The sequence below is a fragment of the Struthio camelus genome, chromosome 32 (assembly GCF_040807025.1).
Source record: "Struthio camelus isolate bStrCam1 chromosome 32, bStrCam1.hap1, whole genome shotgun sequence".
Lineage (NCBI taxonomy): Eukaryota > Metazoa > Chordata > Aves > Struthioniformes > Struthionidae > Struthio > Struthio camelus.
The window spans coordinates 205,637-232,062 of NC_090973.1; the positions used below are offsets into that span (position 1 = coordinate 205,637).

General features: G+C 74.7%; 1 protein-coding gene across 1 annotated transcript; it reads left to right on the forward strand.

The window, feature by feature from the left end:
- The first annotated feature begins 1,303 nt into the window (after positions 1-1,303).
- SETD1A (SET domain containing 1A, histone lysine methyltransferase) lies at positions 1,304-25,508 on the forward strand. The gene is made up of 18 exons (XM_068923130.1): positions 1,304-1,396; positions 4,026-4,178; positions 4,262-4,360; positions 4,481-4,751; positions 7,831-7,952; positions 11,466-11,632; positions 13,278-14,304; positions 15,569-16,402; positions 17,423-17,599; positions 17,685-17,772; positions 18,905-19,038; positions 19,128-19,248; positions 20,222-21,772; positions 22,525-22,694; positions 22,778-22,888; positions 24,864-24,983; positions 25,064-25,201; positions 25,277-25,508. The coding sequence occupies exons 2-18, from the start codon at positions 4,041-4,043 to the stop codon at positions 25,448-25,450; spliced, it is 5,442 nt and encodes a 1,813-aa protein (XP_068779231.1). The 5' UTR covers positions 1,304-1,396; positions 4,026-4,040; the 3' UTR covers positions 25,451-25,508.
- Positions 25,509-26,426: the final 918 nt, after the last annotated feature.

Consider the following 26,426-nt stretch of genomic DNA (forward strand, 5'->3'; position numbering starts at 1 on the left):
CGGACGCCGGGGTCCCCGCGAAACGGACGCTGGGGGGGGAGGGGAGGGGCGGGCGCGCACAAGATGGACGCCGGGTGGGCGGGCGGGGGAGGGGGAGGTGTGGCCCCCGCCCGGACGCCGGGGCCCCCCGACTTGACGAGGTTCTTTAATTGAAGCTATGCACTGATTTTGGGGGTGGGGGAGGGGAGGGGAAGGAGGGGGCGTGGCCTCCTCTTGCCCGCCCCCTCCCAGCTCCAGCCCCGCCCCCTCCTCCCCTTCCCCCCGCCCCTCAGGGAAAGGGGGCGGGGCTCGGAGAGGCCCCGCCCCCCCAAGAGAGTGACCCGGGCGGGGGGGCAGGAAGGAGGAAAGGTCATAGGTCAAATCACTCCGCGCAGGGGGGCGGGGCTGGACTAAGCCCCGCCCCTCAGGGAGCCCCGCCCCGTTGTGGGCGGGGCCGGCGCTGGCTCCTCCCCCTCCCCCCCTTTTATACTTGAATCCTCGGCCCCGGCGCGGACGTTACTTGAAGGCGGCGGCGGGGCCCAGGCGTCCGGGGACCAAAGCGCCGCCGCCGCCGCGACGCGCTCGGGACTTCGCTGGGTTTTGGGGGTTTTGGGGTTTTTTTTACAGAAAAACTAAAAAAAAAAAGAGAGAAAAAAAAAAAAGAGGAAAGAGCCCCGGTGTTGTCGTCTTCTCTCCCGCGCCGCATGCAGATGTATGCAAATGAGGCCCCGCCCCCTCCTCTCTCCTCCCTCCTCCTCGTCGTGCCGCTTCCGGGCGGCAGCGCGCCTGCGCGGTGAGGCTGCGCCGTGCGCCTGCGTCGTGCGCCTGCGCCGTGCGCCTGCGTCGTGCGCCTGCGCGGTGAGCCTGCGTCGTGCGCCTGCGCGGTGAGCCTGCGCGGTGAGCCTGCGTCGTGCGCCTGCGCGGTGAGCCTGCGCGGTGAGCCTGCGTCGTGCGCCTGCGCGGTGCGCCTGCGCGGGGCGGGAGGCAGCGGCAGATTCGCCGCGGCAGATTCGCCGCCCCTGCCGTTTCCCGCCGCGGCCCCCCCCCATCTCCCCATTTCCCGCTCAGCCCCGGGGGCCGCGGGACGACGGGGAGCGCGGACCGGGGGCGGGTTTTGGGGGGGGGTTGAAAACCGGGGCGGGGGGTGGGGGGGGGAGGCCGGTGTCGAAAGTGCGGCGCGCGGGGCGGGGCGCGGGTCTCGCGAGAGCGGCGCGGCGCGAGCTCGGCCGTTGGCGCCGCCCCCCGGCCGCCCGCCCCTCCCCCCCGTGTCTGCGGCGGCGGCAGCGGCGGCGGCGCCCGGAGCCTCCGACTGCGCCTGCGCCCCCCCGCCCCCCCCGCCGCCCCCCCTCCCCGCCAGCCCCCCCCGCCCCCCGCTGGGGCCCCCCCCGAGCGGGGGCGGCGGCGGGAGCGGGGCCAGGTGAGCGGGGGGGGGGACCGGGGAGACCGGGGGGGATGAGGGGAGACCGGGGGGTGAGGGGAGACTGGGGAGACCGGGGGGGATGAGGGGAGACCAGGGGGTGAGGGGAGACCGGGGGGTGAGGGGAGACTGGGGAGACCGGGGGGGATGAGGGGAGACCGGGGGGTGAGGGGAGACTGGGGAGACCGGGGGGGATGAGGGGAGACTGGGGGGTGTGAGGGGAGACCAGGGGGTGAGGGGAGACCAGGGGGTGAGGGGAGACCAGGGGGTGAGGGGAGACTGGGGAGACTGGGGGGGGTGAGGGGAGACCGGGGGGTGAGGGGAGACCAGGGGATGAGGGGAGACCGGGGGGGATGAGGGGAGACTGGGGGGTGTGAGGTGACCGGGGGGCGGGAGGGGAGACTGGGGGGGGGAGAGATCAGGGGATGAGGGGAGACCGGGGGATCGGGGGGTGAGGGGAGAGGGGTGATGAGGAGAGAGTGGGGGGCGGGAGGGGGGACCGGGAGGTGTGGGGAGAGCAGGAGGGGATGAGGAGAGACCGGGGGTGAGGGGAGATCGGGGGGGCGGGAGGGGAGAGACCGGGGGGGGGGAGAGATCAGGGGATGAGGGGAGACCGGGGGATCGGGGGGTGTGGGGAGACCAGGGTGTGGGGAGACCTGGGGGGATGAGGGGAGACTGGGGGGTGTGAGGTGACCGGGGGGCGGGAGGGGAGACTGGGGGGACCGGGGGGAGAGGGTCTGTTGGGGGGGATGTGAGAGGCGAGAGGGGAGACCGGGGGGGGGATGAGGGGAGATCGGGGGGTGTGGGGAGAGATCGGGGGTGAGGGGAGACTGGGGGGACCAAGGGGAGAGTGGGGGGTGGGAGGGGGGAGGGTCTGTCGGGGGATCAGGGGGGTGGGAGGGGAGACCGGGGGGGGGACGAGGGGAGACCAGGAGGGAGAGGGATGAGGAGAGGGCAGGAGGTGTGAGGGGAGAGGGTCTGTTGGGGGATCAGGGGGGTGGGAGGGGAGATCATGGGGTGGGAGGGGAGAGGGTCTGTCCGGGGGATTGGGGGGGGGCAGGAGCGGAGACCGGGAGGGACGAGGGGAGAGCGGGGAGGAGGGGAGACTGGGGGAGACCAAGGGGGCAGGAGGGGAGAGGGTCTGTTGGGGGAATCTGGGGGGTGTGAGGGGAGATTGGGGTGTGGGGAGACTGGGGGGACCAAGGGGAGACCTGGGGGTGTGAGGAGAGACCAGGGAGTGGGAGGGCAGAGTGGGATGGGGGGAGACCAGGGGGGTGAGAAGAGAGCAGGGAGTAGGAGGGGAGAGGGTCTGTCGGGGGGAGATCGGGGTGGGAGGGGATACCAAGGGGCAGGAGAGGAAGGGGGCTGTCAAGGGAGATGAGGGGAACACAAGGAGAGACCAGGGCAGGGGAGCGGAGAGGGGGGCGAGGGGAGACTGTGGGGCATCGAGAGAGACTTTGCAGCGGGTTGGGGGGGCGCTGAGGGGAGACCGGGGCAGTCGAGCACAGAGTTGGGGAGAGGGGTCTGTGAGGGGAGACCGGGGGAGCGGGGGGGTCTCCTCCGAGCACCCGTGGGCTCTCCCCGAGGACAGCGGAGTCTCCCCAAGGGCGACAGGGTCTCCCCTGAGCCCCCACGGGGTCTCCCCAAGCGCCGTGGAGTCTCCTCCGGGTGCCCATGGGGTCTCCCCCAGGGTGGTGGGGTCTCCCTGATCTCCTGTGGGGTCTCCCTGAGCCGCTGTGGAGTCTCCCCGGGCCCCTGTGGGGTCTCCCTGAGCTCCCATGGGGTCTCCCTGAGGGTGGTGGTGTCTCCCTGAGGGTGGCAGGGTCTCCCCCAGCCCCTGCAGGGTCTCCCCAAGCTCTGGAGAGTCTCCCCAAGCCTTCGTGGGGTCTCGCTGAGCCCTATGGAGTCTCCCCAGCCACGGGGGGATCTTCCCAAGCTCCGTGGAGTCTCCCCAACCCTGGTGGGCTCTCCCTGAGCTCCGTGGAGTCTCCCCGAGCCCCCGGGGGGTCTCCCCAAGCTCCGGGGGGTCCCCCTGAGCCCCCGAGGGGTCTTCCCAAGGTCCATGGAGTCTCCCCAACCCTGGTGGGCTCTCCACGAGCTCCGTGGAGTCTCCCTGAGCCCCCGGGGGGGTCTCCCCAACCCTGGTGGGCTCTCCCCAAGCTCTGTGGAGTCTCCCCAAGCTCCGGGGGGTCCCCCTGAGCCCCCGAGGGGTCTCCCCAAGGTCCATGGAGTCTCCCCAACCCTGGTGGGCTCTCCCCGAGCTCCGTGGAGTCTCCCCAAGCTCCGTGGAGTCTCCCTGAGCCCCTGGGGGGGTCTCCCCAAGCTCCGGGGGGTCCCCCTGAGCCCCCGAGGGGTCTCCCCAAGCTCCGTGGAGTCTCCCCAACCCTGGTGGGCTCTCCCCGAGCTCCGTGGAGTCTCCCCAAGCTCCGTGGAGTCTCCCCGAGCCCCTGGGGGGGTCTCCCCAAGCTCCGGGGGGTCCCCCTGAGCCCCCGAGGGCTCTCCCCGAGCTCCGTGGAGTCTCCCCGAGCCCCCGAGGGCTCTCCCCGAGCCCCGTGGAGTCTCCCCGAGCTGCGGGGGGTCCCCCCGAGCCCCCCGGGGGTCTCCCCTGAGCCCGGCGCGCCCCCCGCAGGGTCGATGAGGCAGGATGGAGCCGGAGGCGGGGGCTGAGAGCCAGCGGGGCGCCGGCCCGCCCTGGCGCAGCTACAAGCTGGTGGTGGACCCGGCGCTGCGGCGGGCCCCCCAGAAGGTCTACCGCTACGATGGCGTCCACTTCAGCGTGCCCGTGAGTGCCCCGGCCCCGGCCCCGGCCCCGCCGAGCCGGCCGCCCGCCCGCCCCCCTCAACTGAACCCTCTCCCCCCCCCCAGGACTCGGGCTTCCCCCCCGTGGGCGACGTGCGGGACCCCCGGCCCCGGCGCATCTGGGCCAAGCACCGCGACCTCTCGCTGCCCGTGCCCAAGTTCAAGGTGAGGAGCCGGCCGGGGGGACGGGGGCGCAGATCTGGGGGGGGGGGGCGACGCGAGGCGAGGCGGCCGCCGCCGCCGCCCCCCCGGCTGACGCCGCCGGCGCCGCCCCGCGGGGCGCAGCTGGACGAGTTCTACATCGGGCAGATCCCGCTGAAGGAGGTGACGTTCGCCCGGCTCAACGACAACGTGCGCGAGCCCTTCCTGGCCGAGATGTGCCGCAAGTACGGCGAGGTGGAGGAGATCGAGATCCTCTACAACCCCCGCACCCGCAAGCACCTGGGCCTGGCCAAGGTGCTCTTCAGCAGCACCCGCGGCGCCAAGGAGACCGTCAAGCACCTGCACAACACCTCCGTCATGGGCAACATCATCCACGCCCAGCTGGACATCAAGGGTAGGGCGGCGCCGCGATGGGGATGGGGGGGGCGCGGTGGTGGTGGCCGCGGCGCCGGTGTCGTCGCTGGCACCGCGATGGGGACGTCGTGGTGGTCGTGGCACTGGCGTCATCGTTAGCGCCACGATGGAGACGTGGCGACGGTCATGGTGCTGGTGTCACGATTAGCACCGTGACGGGGGACGTCGTGGTGGCCGTGGCACTGGCGTTGTTACCGGCACCGCGATGGGGACGTCGTGGTGGTCGTGGCACTGGCGTCATCGTTAGCGCCACGATGGAGACGTGGCGACGGTCACGGTGCTGGTGTCACGATTAGCACCGTGATGGGGACGTCGTGGTGGCCGTGGCACTGGCGTTGTTACCGGCACCACGATGGGGACGTCACGGTGGCCACAGCACTGGCGTCATCGTTAGCACCACGATGGAGACGTGGTGACGGTCACGGTGCTGGTGTCACGATTAGCACCGTGATGGGGACGTCGTGGTGGCCGTGGCACTGGCGTTGTTACCGGCACCGCGATGGGGAGGTCACGGTGGCCACGGCACTGGCGTCATCGTTAGCGCCACGATGGAGACGTGGTGACGGTCACGGTGCTGGTGTCACGATTAGCACCGTGATGGGGACGTCGTGGTGGTCGTGGTACTGGCGTTGTTACCGGCACCACGATGGGGACGTCGTGGTGGTCGTGGCACTGGCGTCATCGTTAGCGCCACGATGGAGACGTGGTGACGGTCATGGTGCTGGTGTCACGATTAGCACCGTGATGGGGACATCACGGTAGTCGTGCTACCGGTGTCGTTAGCAGCACCGTGATGGGGACATCACGGTGGCCAGGGTTCTGGTGTCATTACCAGCACCACGATGGGGACATCACGGTGGCTGCAACACCGGCGTCCTTGTTAGCACCACGATGGACACGTTACAGTGGCCGTAGTGCTGTAGGTGTCATTGGTGCCACCACGATGGGGACGTCACGGTGGCCTTGGCACCAGTGTCATCGCCAGCTCCACGATGGAGACGTGATGTTGGTCACGGCGCTGGTGTCATCGCCAGCTCCATGACGCGGGCGTCGTGGTGGCCGTGGTGCTGGTGTCATTAGTGGCACCACGATGGGGACGTCATGGCGGTCGCAGCACCGGCGTCATCCTTAGCGCTATGATGGAGATGTTACGGTGGCCGTAGTGCTGTAGGTGTCATTGGTGCCGCCGAGACGGGGACGTCGTGGTAGCTTTGGCGCTGGTGTCGTCACCGGCACCATGATGGAGACGCGCTGTGGTGGCCACGGCACCGGCATCGTGGCTGGCACCACGACGGGGACGTCATGGTGGCCACAGTGCTGGTGTCATCGCCAGCACCACGGTGCGAACATCGCGGCGGTCGCGGCACCGGCGGCGGCGTTGGCACCGCAGCGGAGACATCACGGCGGCCACGACGCCGGCCTCGTTGCTGCCGCCGCGATGGGAACATCATCGTGGCCGTGGCGCCGGTGTCATCACCAACGCTGTGATGGGGGGGTCATGGCGATCACGGCGCCACGATGGCGGTGTCACGGTGGCCGTGGTGTATCGTTGGCGCCATGATGGGGACGTCGTGGTGGCCACGGTGCCGGCGTCATCGCTGGCACCGCAGCGGGGGTGTCATGGTGGTCGTGGTGCCAGTGTCGTCGTTGGCACCACGATGGGGTCATCACGGTGGTCGCGGTGCCGGTGTTGTTACCAACGCCGCGATGACCTCACGGTGCCTATGGCACGGGTGTCATCGCTGGCACCGTGGTGGGGACGTCACGGTTGCTCCGGTGCTGGTATCATCACTGATGCTGCATAGGGGGTGGCGGCAGCGTGAGGGGGTGGTGGCCCCACGAGGGGGGTGGTGGCACCATGACGAGGATGGTGGCCCCACGAGGGGGGTGGTGGCACCCTGAGGGGGTGGTGGCCCCACAAGGGGGCTGGTGGCACCCTGAGAGGGTGGTGGCACCCTGAGGGCATGGTGGCACTATGACAGGATGGTGGCACCCTGAGGGGGTTGGTGGCCCCGCGAGGATGGTGGTGGCCCCACGAGGGTGTTGGTGGCCCCGCGGGGGTGTTGGTGGCCCCGTGAGGAGGGTGGTGGCCCCGTGGGGGCGGTAGTGGCCCCGCGAGGGTGTTGGTGGCCCCAGGAGGAGGGCGGTGGCCCCGCGGGGGTGTTGGTGGCCCCGCGGGGGTGTTGGTGGCCCCGTGGGGCGGTGGTGTCCCCGTGGGGTGTTGGTGGCCCCGTGGGGTGTTGGTGGCCCCAGGAGGAGGGTGGTGGCCCCAGGAGGAGGGTGGTGGCCCCGCGGGGGTGTTGGTGGCCCCGCGGGGGTGTTGGTGGCCCCGTGGGGTGTTGGTGGCCCCGTGAGGAGGGTGGTGGCCCCGTGGGGCGGTGGTGGCCCGTGGGGCGGTGGTGGCCCCGTGTGGGTGTTGGTGGCCCCAGGAGGAGCGTGGTGGCCCCGTGGGGCGGTGGTGGCCCCGTGGGGAGCGTGGTGGCCCCGTGGGGTGTTGGTGGCCCCAGGAGGAGGGTGGTGTCCCCGTGGGGCGGTGGTGGCCCCAGGAGGAGGGTGGTGGCCCCGTGGGGCGGCGGTGTCCCCGTGGGGCGGTGGTGGCCCCGCGGGGTGTTGGTGTCCCCGTGGGGCGGCGGTGTCCCCGTGGGGTGTTGGTGGCCCCATGGGGTGTTGGTGGCCCTATGGGGGTGTTGGTGGCCCCGTGGGGCGGCGGTGTCCCCGTGGGGTGTTGGTGTCCCCGTGGGGCGGTGGTGGCCCCATGGGGGTGTTGGTGTCCCCGTGGGGCGGTGGTGGCCCCGTGGGGTGTTGGTGGCCCCATGGGGTGTTGGTGGCCCTATGGGGGTGGTGGTGGCCCCGTGGGGCGGTGGTGGCCCCGTGGGGTGTTGGTGTCCCCGCGGGGCGGCGGTGGCCCCATGGGGGTGTTGGTGTCCCCGTGGGGCGGTGGTGGCCCCGCGGGGCGGCGGTGTCCCCGTGGGGTGGTGGTGTCCCCGTGGGGCAGTGGTGGCCCCGTGGGGTGTTGGTGTCCCCGCGGGGCGGCGGTGGCGACGGCCGTGTCCCCGCAGGGCAGCAGCGCATGAAGTACTACGAGCTGATCGTCAACGGCGCCTACACGCCGCAGACGGTGCCCACCGGCGCCAAGGGGCCCGGCGAGAAGGGGCCGCCCGGCGCCCCCCCGGCCGACGCGGTACCACCCGGGGCACTTGGGGGGACGTGGGGCACTTGGGGGGGGGACGCGGGGCTCTTGGGGGGGACGCGGGGCTCTTGGGGGGGGCGTGGGGCACTTGGGGGGACGTGGGGCACTTGGGGGGGACGCGGGGCTCTTGGGGGGGGACGCGGGGCACTTGGGGGGACGCGGGGCACTTGGGGGGGACGTGGGGCACTTGGGGGGACGCGGGGCTCTTGGGGGGGACGCGGGGCTCTTGGGGGGGGCGTGGGGCACTTGGGGGGACGTGGGGCTGTTGGGGGGGACGTGGGGCTGTTGGGGGGGGACGCGGGGTGCTTGGGGGGGACGCGGGGCTCTTGGGGGGGGACGCGGGGCTCTTGGGGGGGGACGCGGGGCGCTTGGGGGGGGACGCGGGGCTGTTGGGGGGGGACGCGGGGCTGTTGGGGGGGACGCGGGGTGCTTGGGGGGGACGCGGGGCTGTTGGGGGGGGACGCGGGGCTCTTGGGGGGGACGCGGGGTGCTTGGGGGGGGACGCGGGGCACTTGGGGGGGGACGCGGGGCTGTTGGGGACGCGGGGCACTTGGGGGGGGACGCGGGGCTGTTGGGGGGGGACGCGGGGCACTTGGGGGGGACGCGGGGCTGTTGGGGGGGGACGCGGGGCGCTTGGGGGGGGACGCGGGGCTGTTGGGGGGGGACGCGGGGCTCTTGGGGGGGACGCGGGGTGCTTGGGGGGGGTCCAGCCCCATTCCGGGGCAGCGCGGCTCCGTTCTGGGGCGACACAGCGCCATTTTGGGGCCAGGCGCTGCCAGTTTGGGGCGCCGTGGGGCTGTGTGGGGGTCCGCGGGGTTGGGGGGGCTCATGGGGGTCGGGGGGGTCTCGTCGGGGGTTGGGGGGTCGGCGGGGGTCGGGGGGTCGGGGGGGGTTGGGGGGTTGGCGGGGGTTGGAGGGTCTCGGCGGGGGTCGGGGGGTCGGGGGGGGTCGGCGGGGGTTGGGGGGTTGGCGGGGGTTGGGGGGTCTCGGCGGGGGCCGGGGGGGGTCGGCGGGGGGTGGGGGGTCTCGGCAGGTTTGGGGGGGCTCGGCGGGGGTCGGGGGGTTGGCGCGGGTTGGGGGTCTCGGCAGGGGTTGGGGGGGGTCTCGGCAGGGTCGGGGGGGGTCGGGGGGGGTCGGCAGGTCGGGGGGGCCCGAGGGGGTTGGGAGTCCGAGGGGGTCGGGGGGGTCTCGGCAGGGTCGGGGGGGGCCCGAGGGGGTCGGGGGGGTCTGAGGGGGTCGGGGGGGGTCTCGGCGGGGTCGGGGGTCTCGGCAGGTGGGGGGTCTCGGCAGGTCGGGGGGGCCCGAGGGGGTCGGGGGGGTCTCATGGGGGTCGGGGGTCTCGGCAGGTGGGGGGGTCTCATGGGGGTCGGGGGGGTCTCATGGGGGTCGGGGGTCTCGGCAGGTGGGGGGGTCTCATGGGGGTCGGGGGTCTCGGCAGGTGGGGGGCGCCCGAGGGGGTCGGGGGTCTCGGCAGGTCGGGGGGGCCCGAGGGGGTGGGGGGGGTCCGAGGGGGTCGGGGGTCTCGGCAGGGTCGGGGGTCTCGGCAGGTCGGGGGGGGCCCGAGGGGGTCGGGGGTCTCGGCAGGTCGGGGGTCTCGGCAGGTCGGGGGTCTCGGCAGGTGGGGGGCGCCCGAGGGGGTCGGGGGTCTCGGCAGGTTGGGGGTCTCGGCGGGGTCGGGGGTCTCGGCAGGTTGGGGGTCTCGGCAGGGTCGGGGGGGCCCGAGGGGGTCGGGGGGGTCTCATGGGGGTCGGGGGTCTCGGCAGGTGGGGGGTCTCGGCAGGTGGGGGGGTCCGAGGGGGTCGGGGGTCCGAGGGGCTCGGGGGTCTCGGCAGGTCGGGGGGTCTCATGGGGGTCGGGGGCGCCCAAGGGGGTCGGGGGGGTCTCGGCGGGGTCGGGGGTCTCGGCAGGTGGGGGGGTCTCATGGGGGTCGGGGGTCTCGGCAGGTGGGGGGTCTCATGGGGGTTGGGGGGTCTCATGGGGGTCGGGGGTCTCGGCGGGGTCGGGGGTCTCGGCAGGTTGGGGGTCTCGGCAGGTGGGGGGTGTCGGCAGGTGGGGGGTCTTGGCGGGGTCGGGGGGGCCCGAGGGGGTCGAGGGGGCCCGAGGGGGTCGGGGGGGTCTTGGCGGGGTCGGGGGTCTCGGCAGGTCGGGGGTCTCGGCAGGTGGGGGGGTCTCATGGGGGTCGGGGGTCTCGGCAGGTGGGGGGCGCCCGAGGGGGTCGGGGGTCTCGGCAGGTTGGGGGGTCTCATGGGGGTCGGGGGTCTCGGCAGGTGGGGGGCGCCCGAGGGGGTCGGGGGGGGCCCGAGGGGGTCGGGGGGCACCGAAGGGGGTTGGGGGTCTCGGCAGGGTCGGGGGGCACCCAAGGGGGTCGGGGGGGTCTCGGCAGGTGGGGGGGCGCCCGAGGGGGTGGGGGGGGTCTCATGGGGGTCGGGGGTCTCGGCAGGTCGGGGGTTCTCATGGGGGTCGGGGGTCTCGGCAGGTCGGGGGGGGCCCGAGGGGGTCGGGGGGGTCTCATGGGGGTCGGGGGTCTCGGCAGGTGGGGGGGCGCCCGAGGGGGTGGGGGGGGTCTCATGGGGGTCGGGGGTCTCGGCAGGTGGGGGGGCGCCCGAGGGGGTGGGGGGGGTCTCATGGGGGTCGGGGGTCTCGGCAGGTCGGGGGTCTCGGCAGGTGGGGGGGTCCGAGGGGGTCGGGGGTCTCGGCAGGTTGGGGGTCTCGGCAGGTGGGGGGGTCCGAGGGGGTCGGGGGTCCAAGGGGGTCGGGGGTCTCGGCAGGTGGGGGGGCGCCCGAGGGGGTTGGGGGGGTCTCGGCAGGGTCGGGGGTCTCGGCAGGGTCGGGGGGCCTGAGGGGGTCGGGGGGGTCTCGGCAGGGTCGGGGGTCTCGGCAGGTGGGGGGTCTCATGGGGGTCGGGGGTCTCGGCAGGGTCGGGGCGCCCGAGGGGGTCGGGGGGGTCTTGGCGGGGTCGGGGGTCTCGGCAGGTGGGGGGGTCTCATGGGGGTCGGGGGTCTCGGCAGGTGGGGGGGTCTCGGCAGGTGGGGGGCGTCCAAGGGGGTCGGGGGGGTCTCGGCAGGTTTGGGGGGCGCCCGAGGGGGTCGGGGGGGTCTCATGGGGGTCGGGGGTCTCGGCAGGTGGGGGGTCTCGGCGGGGTCGGGCGTCTCGGCGGGGTCGGGGGTCTCGGCAGGTTTGGGGGGCGCCCGAGGGGGTCGGGGGGGCCCGAGGGAGTCGGGGGGCCCGAGGGGGTCGGGGGGGTCTCATGGGGGTCGGGGGTCTCGGCAGGTGGGGGGCGCCCAAGGGGGTCGGGGGTTTCGGCAGGTCGGGGGGGCCTGAGGGGGTCGGGGGGGTCCGAGGGGGTCGGGGGGGTCTCATGGGGGTCGGGGGTCTCGGCGGGGTTGGGGGTCTCGGCAGGTTTGGGGGGTCCGAGGGGGTCGGGGGTCCGAGGGGGTCGGGGGTGTCGGCAGGTTTGGGGGGCGCCCGCGGCCCTCACCCCGTGCCGTCCCGTCCCCCGCGCAGGCGGAGCCGCGGCGGCGCCTCTCGGCCGACGGCGCCTCGGGCAGCGCCGGCTCCACGCCGGGGCCGGGGCCGGGCAACGGCAGCGCCGGGGCGGCCGAAGCCTTCGGGCCCTTCCCGGCCCGCGCCGCCCCCGGCCCCCGCGCCCCCGAGCCCCCCTACGCCGCCAGGTACCGCCCCCCCGGCCCCCCGCCCCACGCCCCGCCTGCCGCGTGTTGCGTGCTGCACCACGTGCTGCGCCGCGTGCCGTGTGCCGCGTGTCGCCCTGTGTGCCGCGTGCTGCACCGTGTGCCGTGCCGCATGCCATGTGCTGCACCACGTGCTGCGCCGCGTGCCATGTGTCACCCCGTGTGCCACATGCTGCATCGCGTGCTGCACCACACGCCACGTGCTGCGTGTCGCCCCGTGTGCCATGTGCTGCATCGCATGCTGCACCGCGTGCCGTGTGCCGCGTGTCACCCCACGTGCCGTGTGCTGTGTGCTGCGTGCTGCGCCGTGTGCCGTGCCGCGTGCCGTGTGCTGCACCACGTGCTGCGCCGCGTGCCGTGTGCCGTGTGTCACCCCGTGTGCCGCGTGTCGCCCCGCGTGCTGTGCCGTGTGCTGCACCGCGTGCCGTGTGCCGCGTGTCACCCCGTGTGCCGTGTGCTGTGTGCTGCGTGCTGCACCGTGTGCCGTGCCGCGTGCCGTGTGCTGCACCACGTGCTGCGCCGCGTGCCGTGTGCCGTGTGTCACCCCGTGTGCCGCGTGCTGCACCGCGTGCCATGTGCTGTGTGCTGCACCGCGTGCCGTGTGCCGCGTGTCACCCCATGTGCCGTGTGCTGTGTGCCGCGTGCTGCACCGCATGTCGCCCCGCATGCCGCGTGCTGCACTGCATGCCGTGCCGTGTGCCATGTGCTGCACCACGTGCTGCACCGCGTGCCGCGTGTCGCCCCGTGTGCCGCGTGCTGGACCGCGTGCCGTGTGCCACGTGTCACCCCGTGTGCCACGTGCTGCACCGCGTGCCATGTGCTGTGTGCCGTGTGCTGCACCGTGTGCCGTGTGCCGCGTGTCGCCCCACGTGCCATGTGCTGTGTGCTGCGTGCTGCGCTGCGTGCCGTGTGCCATGTGCTGCATCGCGTGCTGCGCCGCGTGCCGTGTGCCGCGTGTCACGTGCTGCACCGCGTGCTGCGCCGCGTGCCGTGTGCCGCGTGTCACGTGCTGCACCGCGTGCCGTGTGCTGCGTGCTGCACCGTGCGCTGCATGCCGTGCGCTGCACCACGTGTTGCCCCGTGTGCCGCGTGCTGCACCGCGTGCTGTGCCACGTGCCCTGTGCCGTGTGCTGCGTGCTGCACCGCATGTCACCCTACGTGCCATGTGCCGCACCGCGTGCCGTGTGCTGCACCACGTGCTGGACCGCGTGCCGTGTGCCGTGTGTTGCCCCGTGTGCCGTGTGCTGCACCGTGCACTGCATGCAATGCTGCACCGTGTGCTGTGCCACGTGTTGCCCCGCGTGCCGCGTGCTGGCACCGCGTGCCGTGTGCCGCATGTCACCCCGTGTGCCGCATGCTGCACCGTGTGCTGTGCCACGTGTCACCGCACATGCCGTGTGCTGCAGCGTGTGCCACGTGTGTCGCGTGCTGCGCCGCGTGCTGCGCCGCGTGCCCTGTGCCGCGTGCTGCACCGTGTGCCGCGTGCCGCGTGCCCTGCGCCGCGTGTTGCACCGTGTGCCGGGTGCCACGCTACGCCACGGGCTGCACCGCGCGCCGGGCCCCGTGCCCCGCGTGCCCCGCGTGTGCCGCGTGTGCCGCGCGCCGGCCCTGACCCGCGCTCCCGCAGGCCGGGCGCCCCCGGCTACGGCGCCTTCCTCGCGGAGCCGGCGGCCTTCGCGGCCCGGCGGCCCGACAGCGGCTACGGCGAGGGCTTCGGGCGCCGGCCCTTCGGCCTCTACCGCGCCGCCGAGCACTTCCTGCCCTTCGGGGCCGCCTACGAGCCGGCCGGCCGCTTCCAGCGCCTCGCCGCCGCCGCCGCGCACCGCCGCCCCGACGACGCCGGCTACCACGGGCGGCACCGGCCGCCGCCGCGCGACGAGCCGCCGCCGCCCTCCTCCTCCTCCTCCTCCTCCTCCACGTCCTCCTCCTCCTCCTCCTCCTCCTCCTCCTCCTCGGCGGCCGGCGCCTTCGCGGCGCTGCCGGCCACCCCGCCGGGCTACGGCCCGCCCGCCGCCGCCGCCGAGCCCTTCTACGGCGCCTTCGGCGAGCCGCCGGCGCCGGGCGCCGAGCAGGACTACCGGCTGCTGCCGGCCGCCGAGACCTTCGCCGCCAACGCGCTGCCGCCCACCGAGCTGCTGGCGCCGGCCGAGGCGCCGGCCGAGGGGGCCGAGCCGGGACCGGCCGCCGCCGCCGCAGGAGCCGCCGCCGCCGCAGGAGCCGCCGCCGGGGCCGCCGGAGGAGCCGCCGGGGCGGGAGCGGGGCCGGCGGCGGGGCGCAGCGGCTCGCCGGCGCCCGAGGCCACCCCCGAGAGCGTGCCCTTCGCCCAGCACAGCAGCCTCGACTCGCGCATCGAGATGCTGCTCAAGGAGCAGCGCTCCAAGTTCTCCTTCCTGGCGGCCGAGGCCGAGGAGGACGAGGCGGCCGCCGCCGCCGCCGGAGCCGCCGCCATGGCCGGAGCCGCCGCCGGTGCCGGTACCGGGCCGGGGGGCGGGGCCGAGGCCGGGGGCGGGGCCAAGGGGGCGGAGCCGCACGGGCCCTGCACCCCGCCCCCGCCGGCGCCCGCCAGCTTCGAGGACGTGGTGCCGCCGGCGGGTGACGCCGCCGCCGCCAGCACCGCCGCCGCCGGTTCGCCCCGGGCCAACGGGCAGGAGCGGGTAGGGCCCCGGACGCCTGGGCCCCTCCTCGGGGCGGGGGTGCCCCGGACGCCTGGGCCCCTCCCCAAGGGGTGCCCCGGACGCCTGGGTCCCCCATGGGGTGGAGGGAGGTCCTGTGGACGCCTGGGTCCCCAGTGGGGGTGGAGCGGGGATCCCCGGACGCCTGGGTCCCCAGTGGGGGTAGAGCAGGGATCCCCGGACGCCTGGGCCCCCAGTGGGGGTGGAGCGGGGATCCCCGGACGCCTGGGCCCCCGGACGCCTGGGTCCCCAGTGGGGGTGGAGCGGGGCCACCTGGACGCCTGGGCCCCCGGACGCCTGGGTCCCCAGTGGGGGTGCAGCGGGGATCCCCGGACGCCTGGGCCCCCGGACGCCTGGGTCCCCAGTGGGGGTGGAGCAGGGGCCCCCGGACGCCTGGGCCCCCAGTGGGGGTGGAGCGGGGATCCCCGGACGCCTGGGCCCCCGGCCGCCTGGGTCCCCAGTGGGGGTGGAGCGGGGGCCCCTGGACGCCTGGGTCCCCAGTGGGGGTAGAGCAGGGATCCCCGGACGCCTGGGCCCCCGGACGCCTGGGCCCCCAGTGGGGGTGGAGCAGGGGCCCCCGGACGCCTGGGTCCCCAGTGGGGGTGGAGCAGGGGCCCCCGGACGCCTGGGTCCCCAGTGGGGGTAGAGCAGGGATCCCCAGACGCCTGGGCCCCCGGACGCCTGGGTCCCCAGTGGGGGTGAAGCAGGGCCACCCGGACGCCTGGGTCCCCGGACACCTGGGCCCCCAGTGGGGGTGGAGCAGGGCCACCCGGACGCCTGGGCCCCCGGACGCCTGGGTCCCCAGTGGGGGTGGAGCAGGGGCCCCCAGACGCCTGGGCCCCCGGATGCCTGGGTCTCCAGTGGGGGTGGAGCGGGGACCCCCGGACGCCTGGGCCCCCGGACACCTGGGTCCCCAGTGGGGGTGGAGCAGGGCCCCCGGACGCCTGGGCCCCCGGACGCCTGGGTCCCCAGTGGGGGTGGAGCAGGGATCCCCGGACGCCTGGACCCCCAGTGGGGGTGAAGCAGGGCCACCCGGACGCCTGGGCCCCCGGACGCCTGGGTCCCCAGTGGGGGCGAAGCAGGGATCCCCGGACGCCTGGGTCCCCAGTGGGGGCGGAGCAGGGATCCCCGGACGCCTGGGCCCCAGGGGGAGGGGGAGGGGGCCGAAGCAGGGCCACCCGGACGCCTGGGCCCCGGGGGCGGGGGGCTGCGCGGGGCGAACCGGGCCGCCCGCTGTCGCCCGCAGGCCTCGCCGGCGGAGGCCTCCTCGGGGGAGGACATGGAGATCTCGGAGGAGGACGAGGCGGAGGAGGCGCCGGGCTCGGAGGGGCCGCGCTTCGCCGTGCTGCCGCCGCCGCCGCCGCCGCCGCCGGGGCTGCCGCCGCCGCCGCCCCCGCCGCCCCCGCCGCCGCCGCCGGGCCCCTTCGGGCCGCCGCGGCCCCCCGAGCCGCCGGCCGCCTTCGCCCTGCAGCCCCTCATGGCGGTGGCGCTGCCGCGGCTGGGCGCCGAGGCCGACTTCGCGCCGGGGCCGCCGCCGCGCCTGGCCGACTTCGGGGCCCAGGCGTCCCCGGCCGCCGCCGCCGCCGCCGCCTCCGCCGCCGCGCCGCCCCCGCCGCCCCACATCTACGACTTCGTCAACTCGCTGGAGCTGCTGAGCCGGCTGGGCGCGCAGTGGGGCGGGCTGCCCACCTCCTTCCAGATGCAGACGCAGGTGCTGAGCCGGCTGCGGCAGGCCAAGGCGCCCTTCGGCGAGCCCTTCGCCTACGGCCCCGGCGAGGCCTTCGGCGCGCCGCCCCCCTTCGCCCCCTTCGCCCCCCGCGAGCCCCTCTTCCTGCCGCCCGCCGCCGAGGAGCAGCCGCCCGGCACCGAGCCGCCGCCGCCGCTGCCGCCGCCGCCGCCGGCCTGGGAGGGGGCGGCCGCCCCCCGCGACCCCCACGCCGCCACCGTGGAGAGCGTGCTGGCCGCCCTCATGCAGGAGATGAAGACCACCATGCAGCGCGACCTCAACCGCAAGATGGTGGAGAACGTGGCCTTCAGCACCTTCGACAAGTGGTGGGAGCGCAAGGAGCAGAAGGTCAAGGTGGGCGCGCGGCCCGCGGGGTTGGCGGGGAGGGGGACGCAGCGTGGCGCGGCCGCCCGGCCGCCGGGGTCCGCGGTCGCCCGGACGAGGGGCTCGTGGTCACCTGGACGCCAGGGTCTGTGGTCACCCGGACGCCGGAGTCCACAGTCAGCTGGACAAGGGGTCCATGGTCACCTGGACGCCGGGGTCCGTGGTCACCTGGATGCCGGGGTCCTTGGTCACCTGGACGCCAGGGTCCGTGGTCACCCGGATGCCAGGGTCCATGGTCACCTGGACGCCAGAGTCCACGGTCACGTGGACAAGGGGTCCATGGTCACCTGGATGCCGGGGTCCGTGGTCACCTGGATGCCGGGGTCCACAGTCACCCGGACAAGGGGTCCATGGTCACCCGGACGCCAGGGTCCATGGTCACCCAGATGCCAGGGTCCATGGTCACCTGGATGCCGGAGTCCACAGTCAGCTGGACAAGGGGTCCGTGGTCACCTGGACACCAGAGTCCACGGTCAGCTGGACAAGGGGTCCATGGCCACATGGACAAGGGGTCCATGGTCACCTGGATGCCGGGGTCCACGGTCACCCGGACAAGGGGTCCATGGTCACCTGGACAAGGGGTCCGTGGTCTCCTGGACACCGGAGTCCACGGTCACCCGGACAAGGGCTCCATAGTCACCTGGACGCTGGGGTCCATGGTCACCCGGATGCCGGGGTCCGTGGTCACCTGGACGCCTGGGTCTGCGGTCACCCAGACGCCAGGGTCTGTGGACACCTGGATGCTGGGATCTGCGGTCACCTAGACACCGAGGTCCATGGTCACCCGGACGCCAGGGTCCACGGTTGCCCAGACACCAGGGTCCGTGGTCACCCGGACGAAGGGCTCATGGCTGCCCAGACGCCGGGGTCCACGGTTGCCCAGACGCCGGGGTCCGCGGTCACCCGGACGAGGGGCTCGTGGTCGCCCGGACGCCGGGGTCCACAGTCCCCGGACGCCTGGGCTCACTCTCCCCCTCCCGCCGCCCGCAGCCCTTCCAGACGGCGGCCAAGCAGCAGGCGAAGGAGGAGGAGAAGGAGAAGACGCGGCTGAAGGAGCCGGCGCTGCTCTCGCTCGTCGACTGGGCCAAGAGCGGCGGCACCGGCGCCCTCGAGGCCTTCGGCTTCGGCGCCGGCCTGCGCGGCGCCCTGCGCCTGCCCTCCTTCAAGGTGACGAGGCGCTGACGAGCCCCCGGGGCGTCGTGGGAGCCCGCGGCCGGGCGCTGACCACCCCCCGGGGCCTCTCCCGCCGCAGGTGAAGCGGAAAGAGCCGTCGGAGCTGGCGGAGGGCGGCGAGGAGAAGCGCCCGCGGCCGTCCACCCCCGCCGAGGAGGACGAGGACGGTGAGCGCCCGGCCGCCTGGGCCCCCCGCCGCTGCCGCCGTGTCCCCTCTCGCGTCCGCGTCCCGCCGCGGCCCCCACGGCAGCCCCCCCACGACCAGTGTGGTGTCCCCCCACGTCCGTGTCCCACCACGGCCACCATAGTGATCTCCTCTGCGCCCGTGTCCCACCAGGGGCACCGCAGTGTCCTCTTCTACGTCCACGTTGTACCGTGGCATCACGCCCACGACCACCGTGGTGTCCCCCCCGCGTCCGTGTCCCACCATGGGCACTGTGGTGACCTCCCTCGTGTCCGTGTCCTCCCACGTCCACCGTGATGTCCTGCTCCGTCCATGTCCCACCACGACCACCGTGACATCCCACCCGTGACCAGCGCGGTGTTCCCCCTTGCATCCGTGTCCTCCCACGGCCACCACGGCGTCCCCCTCTACGTCTGCGTCCCACCACGGCCACCACGGCGTCCCCCTCTATATCTGCGTCCCACCACCACCACCGTGGCGTTCCCCCTTGCGTCCGTGTCCTCCCACGGCCACCGCGACGTCCCCCTCTACATCTGTGTCCCACCATGACCACTGTGGTGTTCCCCTTGTGTCCGTGTCCCCCCACGGCCACCGTGACGTCCCCCTCTACGTCTGCGTCCCACCATGACCACCGAGGCGTTCCCCTTGCATCCGTGTCCTCCCACGGCCACCACGGCGTCCCCCTCTACGTCTGTGTCCCACCATGACCACCGTGGCGTTCCCGCTTGCGTCCGTGTCCTCCCACGGCCACCATGGCGTCCCCCTCTACGTCTGTGTCCCACCATGACCACCGTGGCGTTCCCCCTTGCGTCCGTGTCCTCCCACGGCCACCGCGACGTCCCCCTCTACGTCTGTGTCCCACCATGACCACCATGGTGTTCCCCTTGCATCCGTGTCCTCCCACGGCCACCATGGCGTCTCCCTCTACGTCTGTGTCCCACCATGACCACCGTGGTGTTCCCCTTGCGTCCGTGTCCTCCCACGGCCACCGCGGCGTCCCCCTCTACGTCTGCGTCCCACCACCGCCACCGCGGCGTCCTGCTGTCCGTCCACGTGGCCCGAGGGCCACCGCGGTGCCCGCCGCGGGCCCGCGCTCACCCGGCGGCTCCCCGCAGACAAGGAGGCGGCGCCGGGCCCCAAGGGCGCCAAGCGGGACGAGGAGTGGGTCAAGGCGCCCGGCAAGCGCCGGAAGCTCTTCTGCCTCGACAGCGAGGGCGAGGAGGCCTCCGAGGACTCCTCCTCCGAGAAGGTGAGGTGCCGCCGCCGCGTCCCCCTGCCCGGCGCCGCGTCCCCCCCCGCCCCAGCCCGCCCTCACCGCCCTCCCCGCCGCTCCCCCAGGAGGAAGAGGAGGATGAGGCCGAGGAGGAGGAGGAAGCCGAGCGGCGCCGGCGCCCCGAGGCCGAGCGCCCGCGGGAAGAGGCCGACGGCGACCGCAGCGACAAGGAGGAGCCGTCGGACGGTGGGTGACGGGGGACGAGGTGATGGGGCGGGCGGCGGGGGGACGCAGGGGACGGGTCGGGGACATGGGGGCAGGTCATGGGGGATGTGGGGTCAGGTCGGGGCCGGGGGGCCGGGTGGCGGGAGGACACGGGGTCGGGTGGGGACGTGGGGATGGGTGTCGGGAGGACACGGGGATGGGTGGCGGGGGGACACGGGGCCAGGTGGGGACGTGGGGATGGGTGGTGGGAGGACACGGGACCAGGTGGGGACGTGGGGATGGGTGGTGGGGGGACACGGGGCCGGGTGGGGACGTGGGGATGGGTGGTGGGGGGACACGGGGCCGGGTGGGGACGTGGGGATGGGTGGCGGGAGGACACGGGGCCAGGTGGGGACGTGGGGATGGGTGGTGGGAGGACACGGGACCAGGTGGGGACGTGGGGATGGGTGGCGGGAGGACACGGGGCCGGGTGGGGACGTGGGGATGGGTGGCGGGAGGACGTGGGGCCAGGTGGGGACGTGGGGATGGGTGGCGGGAGGACACGGGGCCAGGTGGGGACGTGGGGATGGGTGGTGGGAGGACACGGGACCAGGTGGGGACGTGGGGATGGGTGGCGGGAGGACACGGGGCCGGGTGGGGACGTGGGGATGGGTGTCGGGAGGACACGGGGATGGGTGGCGGGGGGACACGGGGCCGGGTGGGGACGTGGGGATGGGTGGTGGGAGGACACGGGACCAGGTGGGGACGTGGGGATGGGTGGTGGGGGGACACGGGGCCGGGTGGGGACGTGGGGATGGGTGGTGGGAGGACACGGGACCAGGTGGGGACGTGGGGATGGGTGGCGGGAGGACGTGGGGATGGGTGGCGGGGGGACGTGGGGCCGGGTGGGGACGCGGGGATGGGTGTCGGGGGGACGTGGGGCCGGGTGGGGACGCGGGGCCGGGTGGGGACGCGGGGCCGGGCGAGGAGGGTGACGGTCCCCGCGTGGCCGCAGACGACGAGGACGCGGAGAGCGACGACTCCTCCAAGTTCTCCCTGTACGAGGGCTCGGACGAGGAGAGCGGCGCCTCCTCCGGCTCGGAGAGCAGCTCGTCCTCCTCCTCCTCGGCCGCCTCCTCCTCCTCCTCCTCCTCCTCCTCCTCCTCCTCGTCCTCCTCCTCCTCCTCCTCCTCGGACGAGAGCGCCACCGAGGACGCGGCCGCCCAGAGCCGGGGCCCCGCGCCGGAGCGGGCCGCCTCGCCGGAGCGCCCCGTCACCACCGCCGCCGCCGGTAAGCGCCCGCCGGGGCCGGGGGCGGCGGGGCCGCGGGGCCGGGGGGCCGCTGACGCCGCTCGGCCCCCCGCAGCGCCCGAGCCCCCCGCGGCGGCCGCCCCGGCGCCCCCGCCGGCCCCCCGGCCCGACGAGCGCCCGTCCTCGCCCATCCCGCTGCTGCCGCCCCCCAAGAAGCGCCGGAAAACCGTCTCCTTCTCGGCGCCCGACGAGGAGCCCAAAGCGCCGCCCCCGCCGCCGCCGCCGCCGCCGGCCCCCGCGCCGCCGCCGCCCCCCGCGCCGCCCCCGGCCCCCGCCGCCGCGCCGCCGCCCGAACCCGGCCCCCGGCCCCCGGCCGCCGGCCGCAAGCGGGAGCCGCCGCGAGCCGCCCCGCGGCCCGTGCGCAACCTGCCGGCCGATCACGCCTCGCTGGTCAAGAGCTGGGCCGAGGAGGCGCCGGGGGCCGGGCGGCGGCGGCGGGGCGGCAGCCGCCCGGCCGAGCCCCCGCGAGCGCCGGCCGAGCGCCTGGGCGCCTCGTCGCTGCTGGAGCTGGCGCGGCGGGCCCAGGCGGCCGGCGACCTGGCCGTGCTGGCCGACATCGCCCTGACCCGCGCCGAGGCCGGCGGCAGCTCCGACGAGGAGCCGTCGCCGCCGCCGGCCGCCGCCGCCGCCCGCGACCACGGCGTCCTGCTGGAGCACAACTACGCCATGCCGGTGCGCGCCGGGCCGCCGGCCCCCCGCCGGCCCCCCGAGCCGCCGGCCGCCGAGCTGCTGCGCCTGGAGCCCGTGGCCGAGGTGCTGGAGGCCCCCGAGGAGGTGGTGGCCGCCGCCGGGGACGTCGCCGCCGCCGAGCCCGAGGTGGGCGTCCTCCTCGCTCCGCCGCCGCCGCCGCCGCCGCCGCCGCCGGCGCGCCGCAAGCGTCACCGCCCGGCCCCGGCGCCGGCCGCCTCGTCGGGCTCCAGCGAGAGCGAGGAGGAGGAGAGCAGCGAGGAGGACGAAGAGGAGGAGGAGGACGAGGAGGAGGAGGAGGAGGAGGAGGAGGAGGGCGGCCGGCGGCGCTCGCTGCGCCCCCGCGGCCCCCCGCCGCCGCTGCCGCCGCCGCCGCTGCCGCCGCCGCCGCCGCCGCGGCCCTTCGAGCCGCGCAGCGAGTTTGAGCAGATGACCATCCTGTACGACATCTGGAACGCGGGGCTGGACGCCGAGGACATGCACTTCCTGCGCCTCACCTACGAGCGCCTGCTGCAGGAGGACAACAGCACCGACTGGCTCAACGACACCCACTGGGTGCACCACACCGATATCCCCGCCCCGGGGGCGTCCGGCGCTTGGGAGACGGGCCGGCGGGGTGTCCGGGGCTTGGAGGACTGGGGTGTCCGGGGGTTGGGAGATAGGGTATCACGATGTCTGGGTGTTGGAGGACTGGGGTGTCCGGGGGTTGGGAGACGGAGCATCAGGATGTCCAGGGGTTGGAGGACTGGGGCGTCCAAGGGTTGGGATATGGGGTGTCAGGATGTCCGGGTGTTGGAGGACTGCGGTGTCCGGGTGTTGGGAGACGGGGCATCAGGATATCCAGGTGTTGGAGGACTGCGGTGTCCGGGTGTTGGGAGACAGGGTGTCAGGATGTGTGGGTGTTAGAGAATTGTGGTGTCCAGGTGTTGGGGGACTGGGGTGTCCGAGTGTTGGGAGACAGGCGGTCAGGATGTCCGGGTGTTGGGGGACTGGGGTGTCCGGGTGTTGGGAGACAGGGTGTCAGGATGTCCGGGTGTTGGGGGACTGGGGTGTCCGGGTGTTGGGAGACAGGCTGTCAGGATGTCCGGGTGTTGGGGGACTGGGGTGTCCGGGTGTTGGGAGACAGGGTGTCAGGATGTCCGGGTGTTGGGGGACTGGGGTGTCCGGGTGTTGGGAGACGGGGCGTCAGGACGTCCGGGCGTTGGAGAGTCGAGGCGGCCGGGTGTGGGTGGCCGGGTGTCGGGTGGCCGGGTGTCGGGGGCCGGGTGTCGGGGCGCGCGCGCAGCCGGCCGGCGCCGGGTGGCCCTTGACTCTCCGCACTCACCAACATCGCCAACCCCAAGCGGCGGCGGAAGTGGCCGGCGGCGCGGGAGCACCGGACGGGCAGCGCCCGCAGCGAGGGCTACTACCCCATCAGCAAGCGGGAGAAGGACCGCTACCGCGACGTCTGCCCCGTCACCCCGCGCGACCCCGAGGCCGGCGACACCCAGGTACCCCCCGCGCGCGCGGCCGGGCGGCCGTCCGCCCCCCGCCGCCGCCGCCGCCGCCACCGCCGCCTCCCTCCCTCCCGCAGGGCCCCAACCGCATCCTCTCGGAGCGGCGCTCGGAGCAGCGGCGCCTGCTCAGCGCCATCGGCTCCGCCGCCCTCCTCGACAGCGACCTGCTGAAGCTCAACCAGCTCAAGGTGGGTCCGGGCGTCCGTGTGCCCGCGTCCGGGCCCGGGTCCTTGCTCGGGTCCGGGTCCGTGTGCCCGCGTGGGTGCCCGTGTCATTGCTCGGGTCCGTGTGCCCGCGTCCGTGCCCGTGTCATTGCTCGGGTCCGTGTGCCCACGTCCGTGCCCGTGTCATTGCTCGGGTCCGTGTGCCCGCGTCCGGGCCCGTGTCCTTGCTCGGGTCCGGGTCCGTGTGCCCGCGTCCGTGTGCCCGTGTCATTGCTCGGGTCTGTGTGCCCGCGTCCGGGCCCGTGTCCTTGCTCGGGTCCGGGTCCGTGTGCCCGCGTCCGTGTGCCCGTGTCATTGCTCGGGTCTGTGTGCCCGCGTCCGGGCCCGTGTCCTTGCTCGGGTCCGGGTCCGTGTGCCCGCGTCCGTGTGCCCGTGTCATTGCTTGGGTCTGTGTGCCCGCGTCCGGGCCCGTGTCCTTGCTCGGGTCCGGGTCCGTGTGCCCGCGTCCGTGTGCCCGTGTCATTGCTCGGGTCCGTGTGCCCGCGTCCGGGCCCGTGTCCTTGCTCGGGTCCGGGTCCGTGTGCCCGCGTCCGTGTGCCCGTGTCATTGCTCGGGTCTGTGTGCCCGCGTCCGGGCCCGTGTCCTTGCTCGGGTCCGGGTCCGTGTGCCCGCGTCCGTGTGCCCGTGTCATTGCTTGGGTCTGTGTGCCCGCGTCCGGGCCCGTGTCCTTGCTCGGGTCCGTGTGCCCGCGTCCGTGTGCCCGTGTCATTGCTCGGGTCCGTGTGCCCGCGTCCGGGCCCGTGTCCTTGCTCGGGTCCGGGTCCGTGTGCCCGCGTCCGTGTGCCCGTGTCATTGCTTGGGTCTGTGTGCCCGCGTCCGGGCCCGTGTCCTTGCTCGGGTCCGGGTCCGTGTGCCCGCGTCCGTGTGCCCGTGTCATTGCTCGGGTCTGTGTGCCCGCGTCCGGGCCCGTGTCCTTGCTCGGGTCCGGGTCCGTGTGCCCGCGTCCGTGTGCCCGTGTCATTGCTCGGGTCCGGGTCCGTGTGCCCGCGTCCGTGTGCCCCTGTCATTGCTCGGGTCCGGGCGTCCGTGTGCCCATGTCCGTGCCCGTGTCATTGCTCGGGTCTGGGTCCGTGTGCCCGCGTCCGTGCCCGTGTCCGTGTCCATGTCCGTGCCCGTGCCTGCATCCGTGCCTGTGTCTGTGTTCATGACCATGTCCGTGCCCGTGTCATTGCTCGGGTCCGTGTGCCCGTGTCCGTGCCCGTGTCCTTGCTCGGGTCCGGGTCCGTGTGCCCGCATCTGTGTCTATGACCATGTTCATGCCCGCGTCCATGTCTGTGTCCATGTCCGTGTCCGCGTCCGTGTCCGTGTCCATGACCATGACCATGACCATGTCCATGACCATGTCCATGCCCGCGTCCATGTCTGTGTCCATGTCCGTGCCCGCGCCCGTGTCCGTGTCCATGACCATGACCATGACCATGTCCATGCCCGCGTCCATGTCTGTGTCCATGTCCGTGCCCGCGTCCGTGTCCATGACCATGTCCATGACCATGTCCATGACCATGTCCATGCCCGCGTCCATGTCTGTGTCCATGTCCGTGCCCGTGCCCGCGTCCGTGTCCATGACCATGTCCATGACCGTGTCCATGCCCGTGTCCATGCCCGCGTCCATGCCCGCGTCCATGTCCGTGCCCGTGCCCGCGTCCGTGTCCATGACCATGTCCATGACCGTGTCCATGACCATGTCCATGCCCGCGTCCATGTCCGTGCCCGTGCCCGCGTCCGTGTCCATGACCATGTCCATGACCGTGTCCATGCCCGTGTCCATGCCCGCGTCCATGTCTGTGTCCATGTCCGTGCCCGTGCCCGCGTCCGTGTCCATGACCATGTCCATGCCCGTGTCCATGCCCGTGTCCATGCCCGCGTCCATGTCCGTGCCCGCGCCCGCGTCCGTGTCCGCGCCTGCCTGGCGCTGATGGCGTCCCGGTTGCCCCGCCAGTTCCGGAAGAAGAAGCTGCGCTTCGGGCGCAGCCGCATCCACGAGTGGGGCCTCTTCGCCATGGAGCCCATCGCCGCCGACGAGATGGTCATCGAGTACGTGGGGCAGAACATCCGGCAGGTGAGACCCCCCCTCGCCCCCGAGCCCGGGGGCCCGGCCGGGGCCCCCCGCGCCGCCCTGAGCCCGGCCGCCCCGGGCAGGTGGTGGCCGACATGCGGGAGAAGCGCTACGTGCAGGAGGGCATCGGCAGCAGCTACCTCTTCCGCGTCGACCACGACACCATCATCGACGCCACCAAGTGCGGCAACCTGGCCCGCTTCATCAACCACTGCTGCACGGTGAGTCCCCCCGGGCCGGGCGGCCCCCCGGGCGGCCCCCGGCGCTGACGCCGCCGCCGCCGCCTCCTCCCGCAGCCCAACTGCTACGCCAAGGTCATCACCATCGAGGCGCAGAAGAAGATCGTCATCTACTCGAAGCAGCCCATCGGCGTCAACGAGGAGATCACCTACGACTACAAGTTCCCCATCGAGGACAACAAGATCCCCTGCCTGTGCCGCACCGAGAGCTGCCGCGGCACCCTCAACTAGGCCGCCCCGCGCCGCCCCCCGGCCGCCCCCCGGCCCGCCTCGGCCCGCGCGCGGCGCCACTGCCCGCCGCGGCCGCCGGGACGTCTGTGCGGGCGCCGGGACGTCGCTGCGGGCGCCGCGACACCGCCGTGGGCGCCGGGACGTCGCTGCGGGCGCCATGACACCGCTGCGGGCGCCGTGACACCGCCGCGGGCGCCGCGACACCGCCGTGGGCGCCGGGACGTCGCTGCGGGCGCCATGACACCGCCGCGGGCGCCGTGACACCGCCGTGGGCGCCGGGACGTCGCTGCGGGCGCCGCGACACCGCCGCGGGCGCCATGACACCGCCGTGGGCGCCGGGACGTCGCTGCGGGCGCCGCGACACTGCCATGGGCGCCGGGACGTCACTGCGGGCGCCATGACACCGCCACGGGCGCCATGACACCGCCGCGGGCGCCGTGACACCGCCGTGGGCGCCGTGACACCACCGCGGTCCCTGGGACGTCACCACCGCGGGCGCCGGGACGTCGCTGCGGGCGCCGTGACACCGCCGTGAGCGCCGTGACACTGCCATGGGCACCGTGACACCGCCACGGCCGCCAGGACGTCGCTGCGGGCGCCGTGACACCACCACGGGCGCCATGACACCACCGTGGGCGCCATGACACTGCCACGGCCGCTGGGACGTCGCTGCGGGTGCCGTGACACCGCCGTGAGCGCCGTGACACTGCCATGGGCGCCGTGACACCGCCACGGCCGCCGGGACGTCACCACTGCGGCCGCCGGGACGTCGCTGCGGGCGCCGTGACACCACCGCGGGCACCATGACACCGCCGCAGGCACCGTGACACCACTGCGGGCGCCGTGACACCACCGCAGGCGCCGTGACACTGCCATGGGCGCCGTGACACCGCCACGGCCGCCAGGACGTCGCTGCGGGCGCCGTGACACCACCACGGGCGCCATGACACCACCGTGGGCGCCATGACACTGCCGC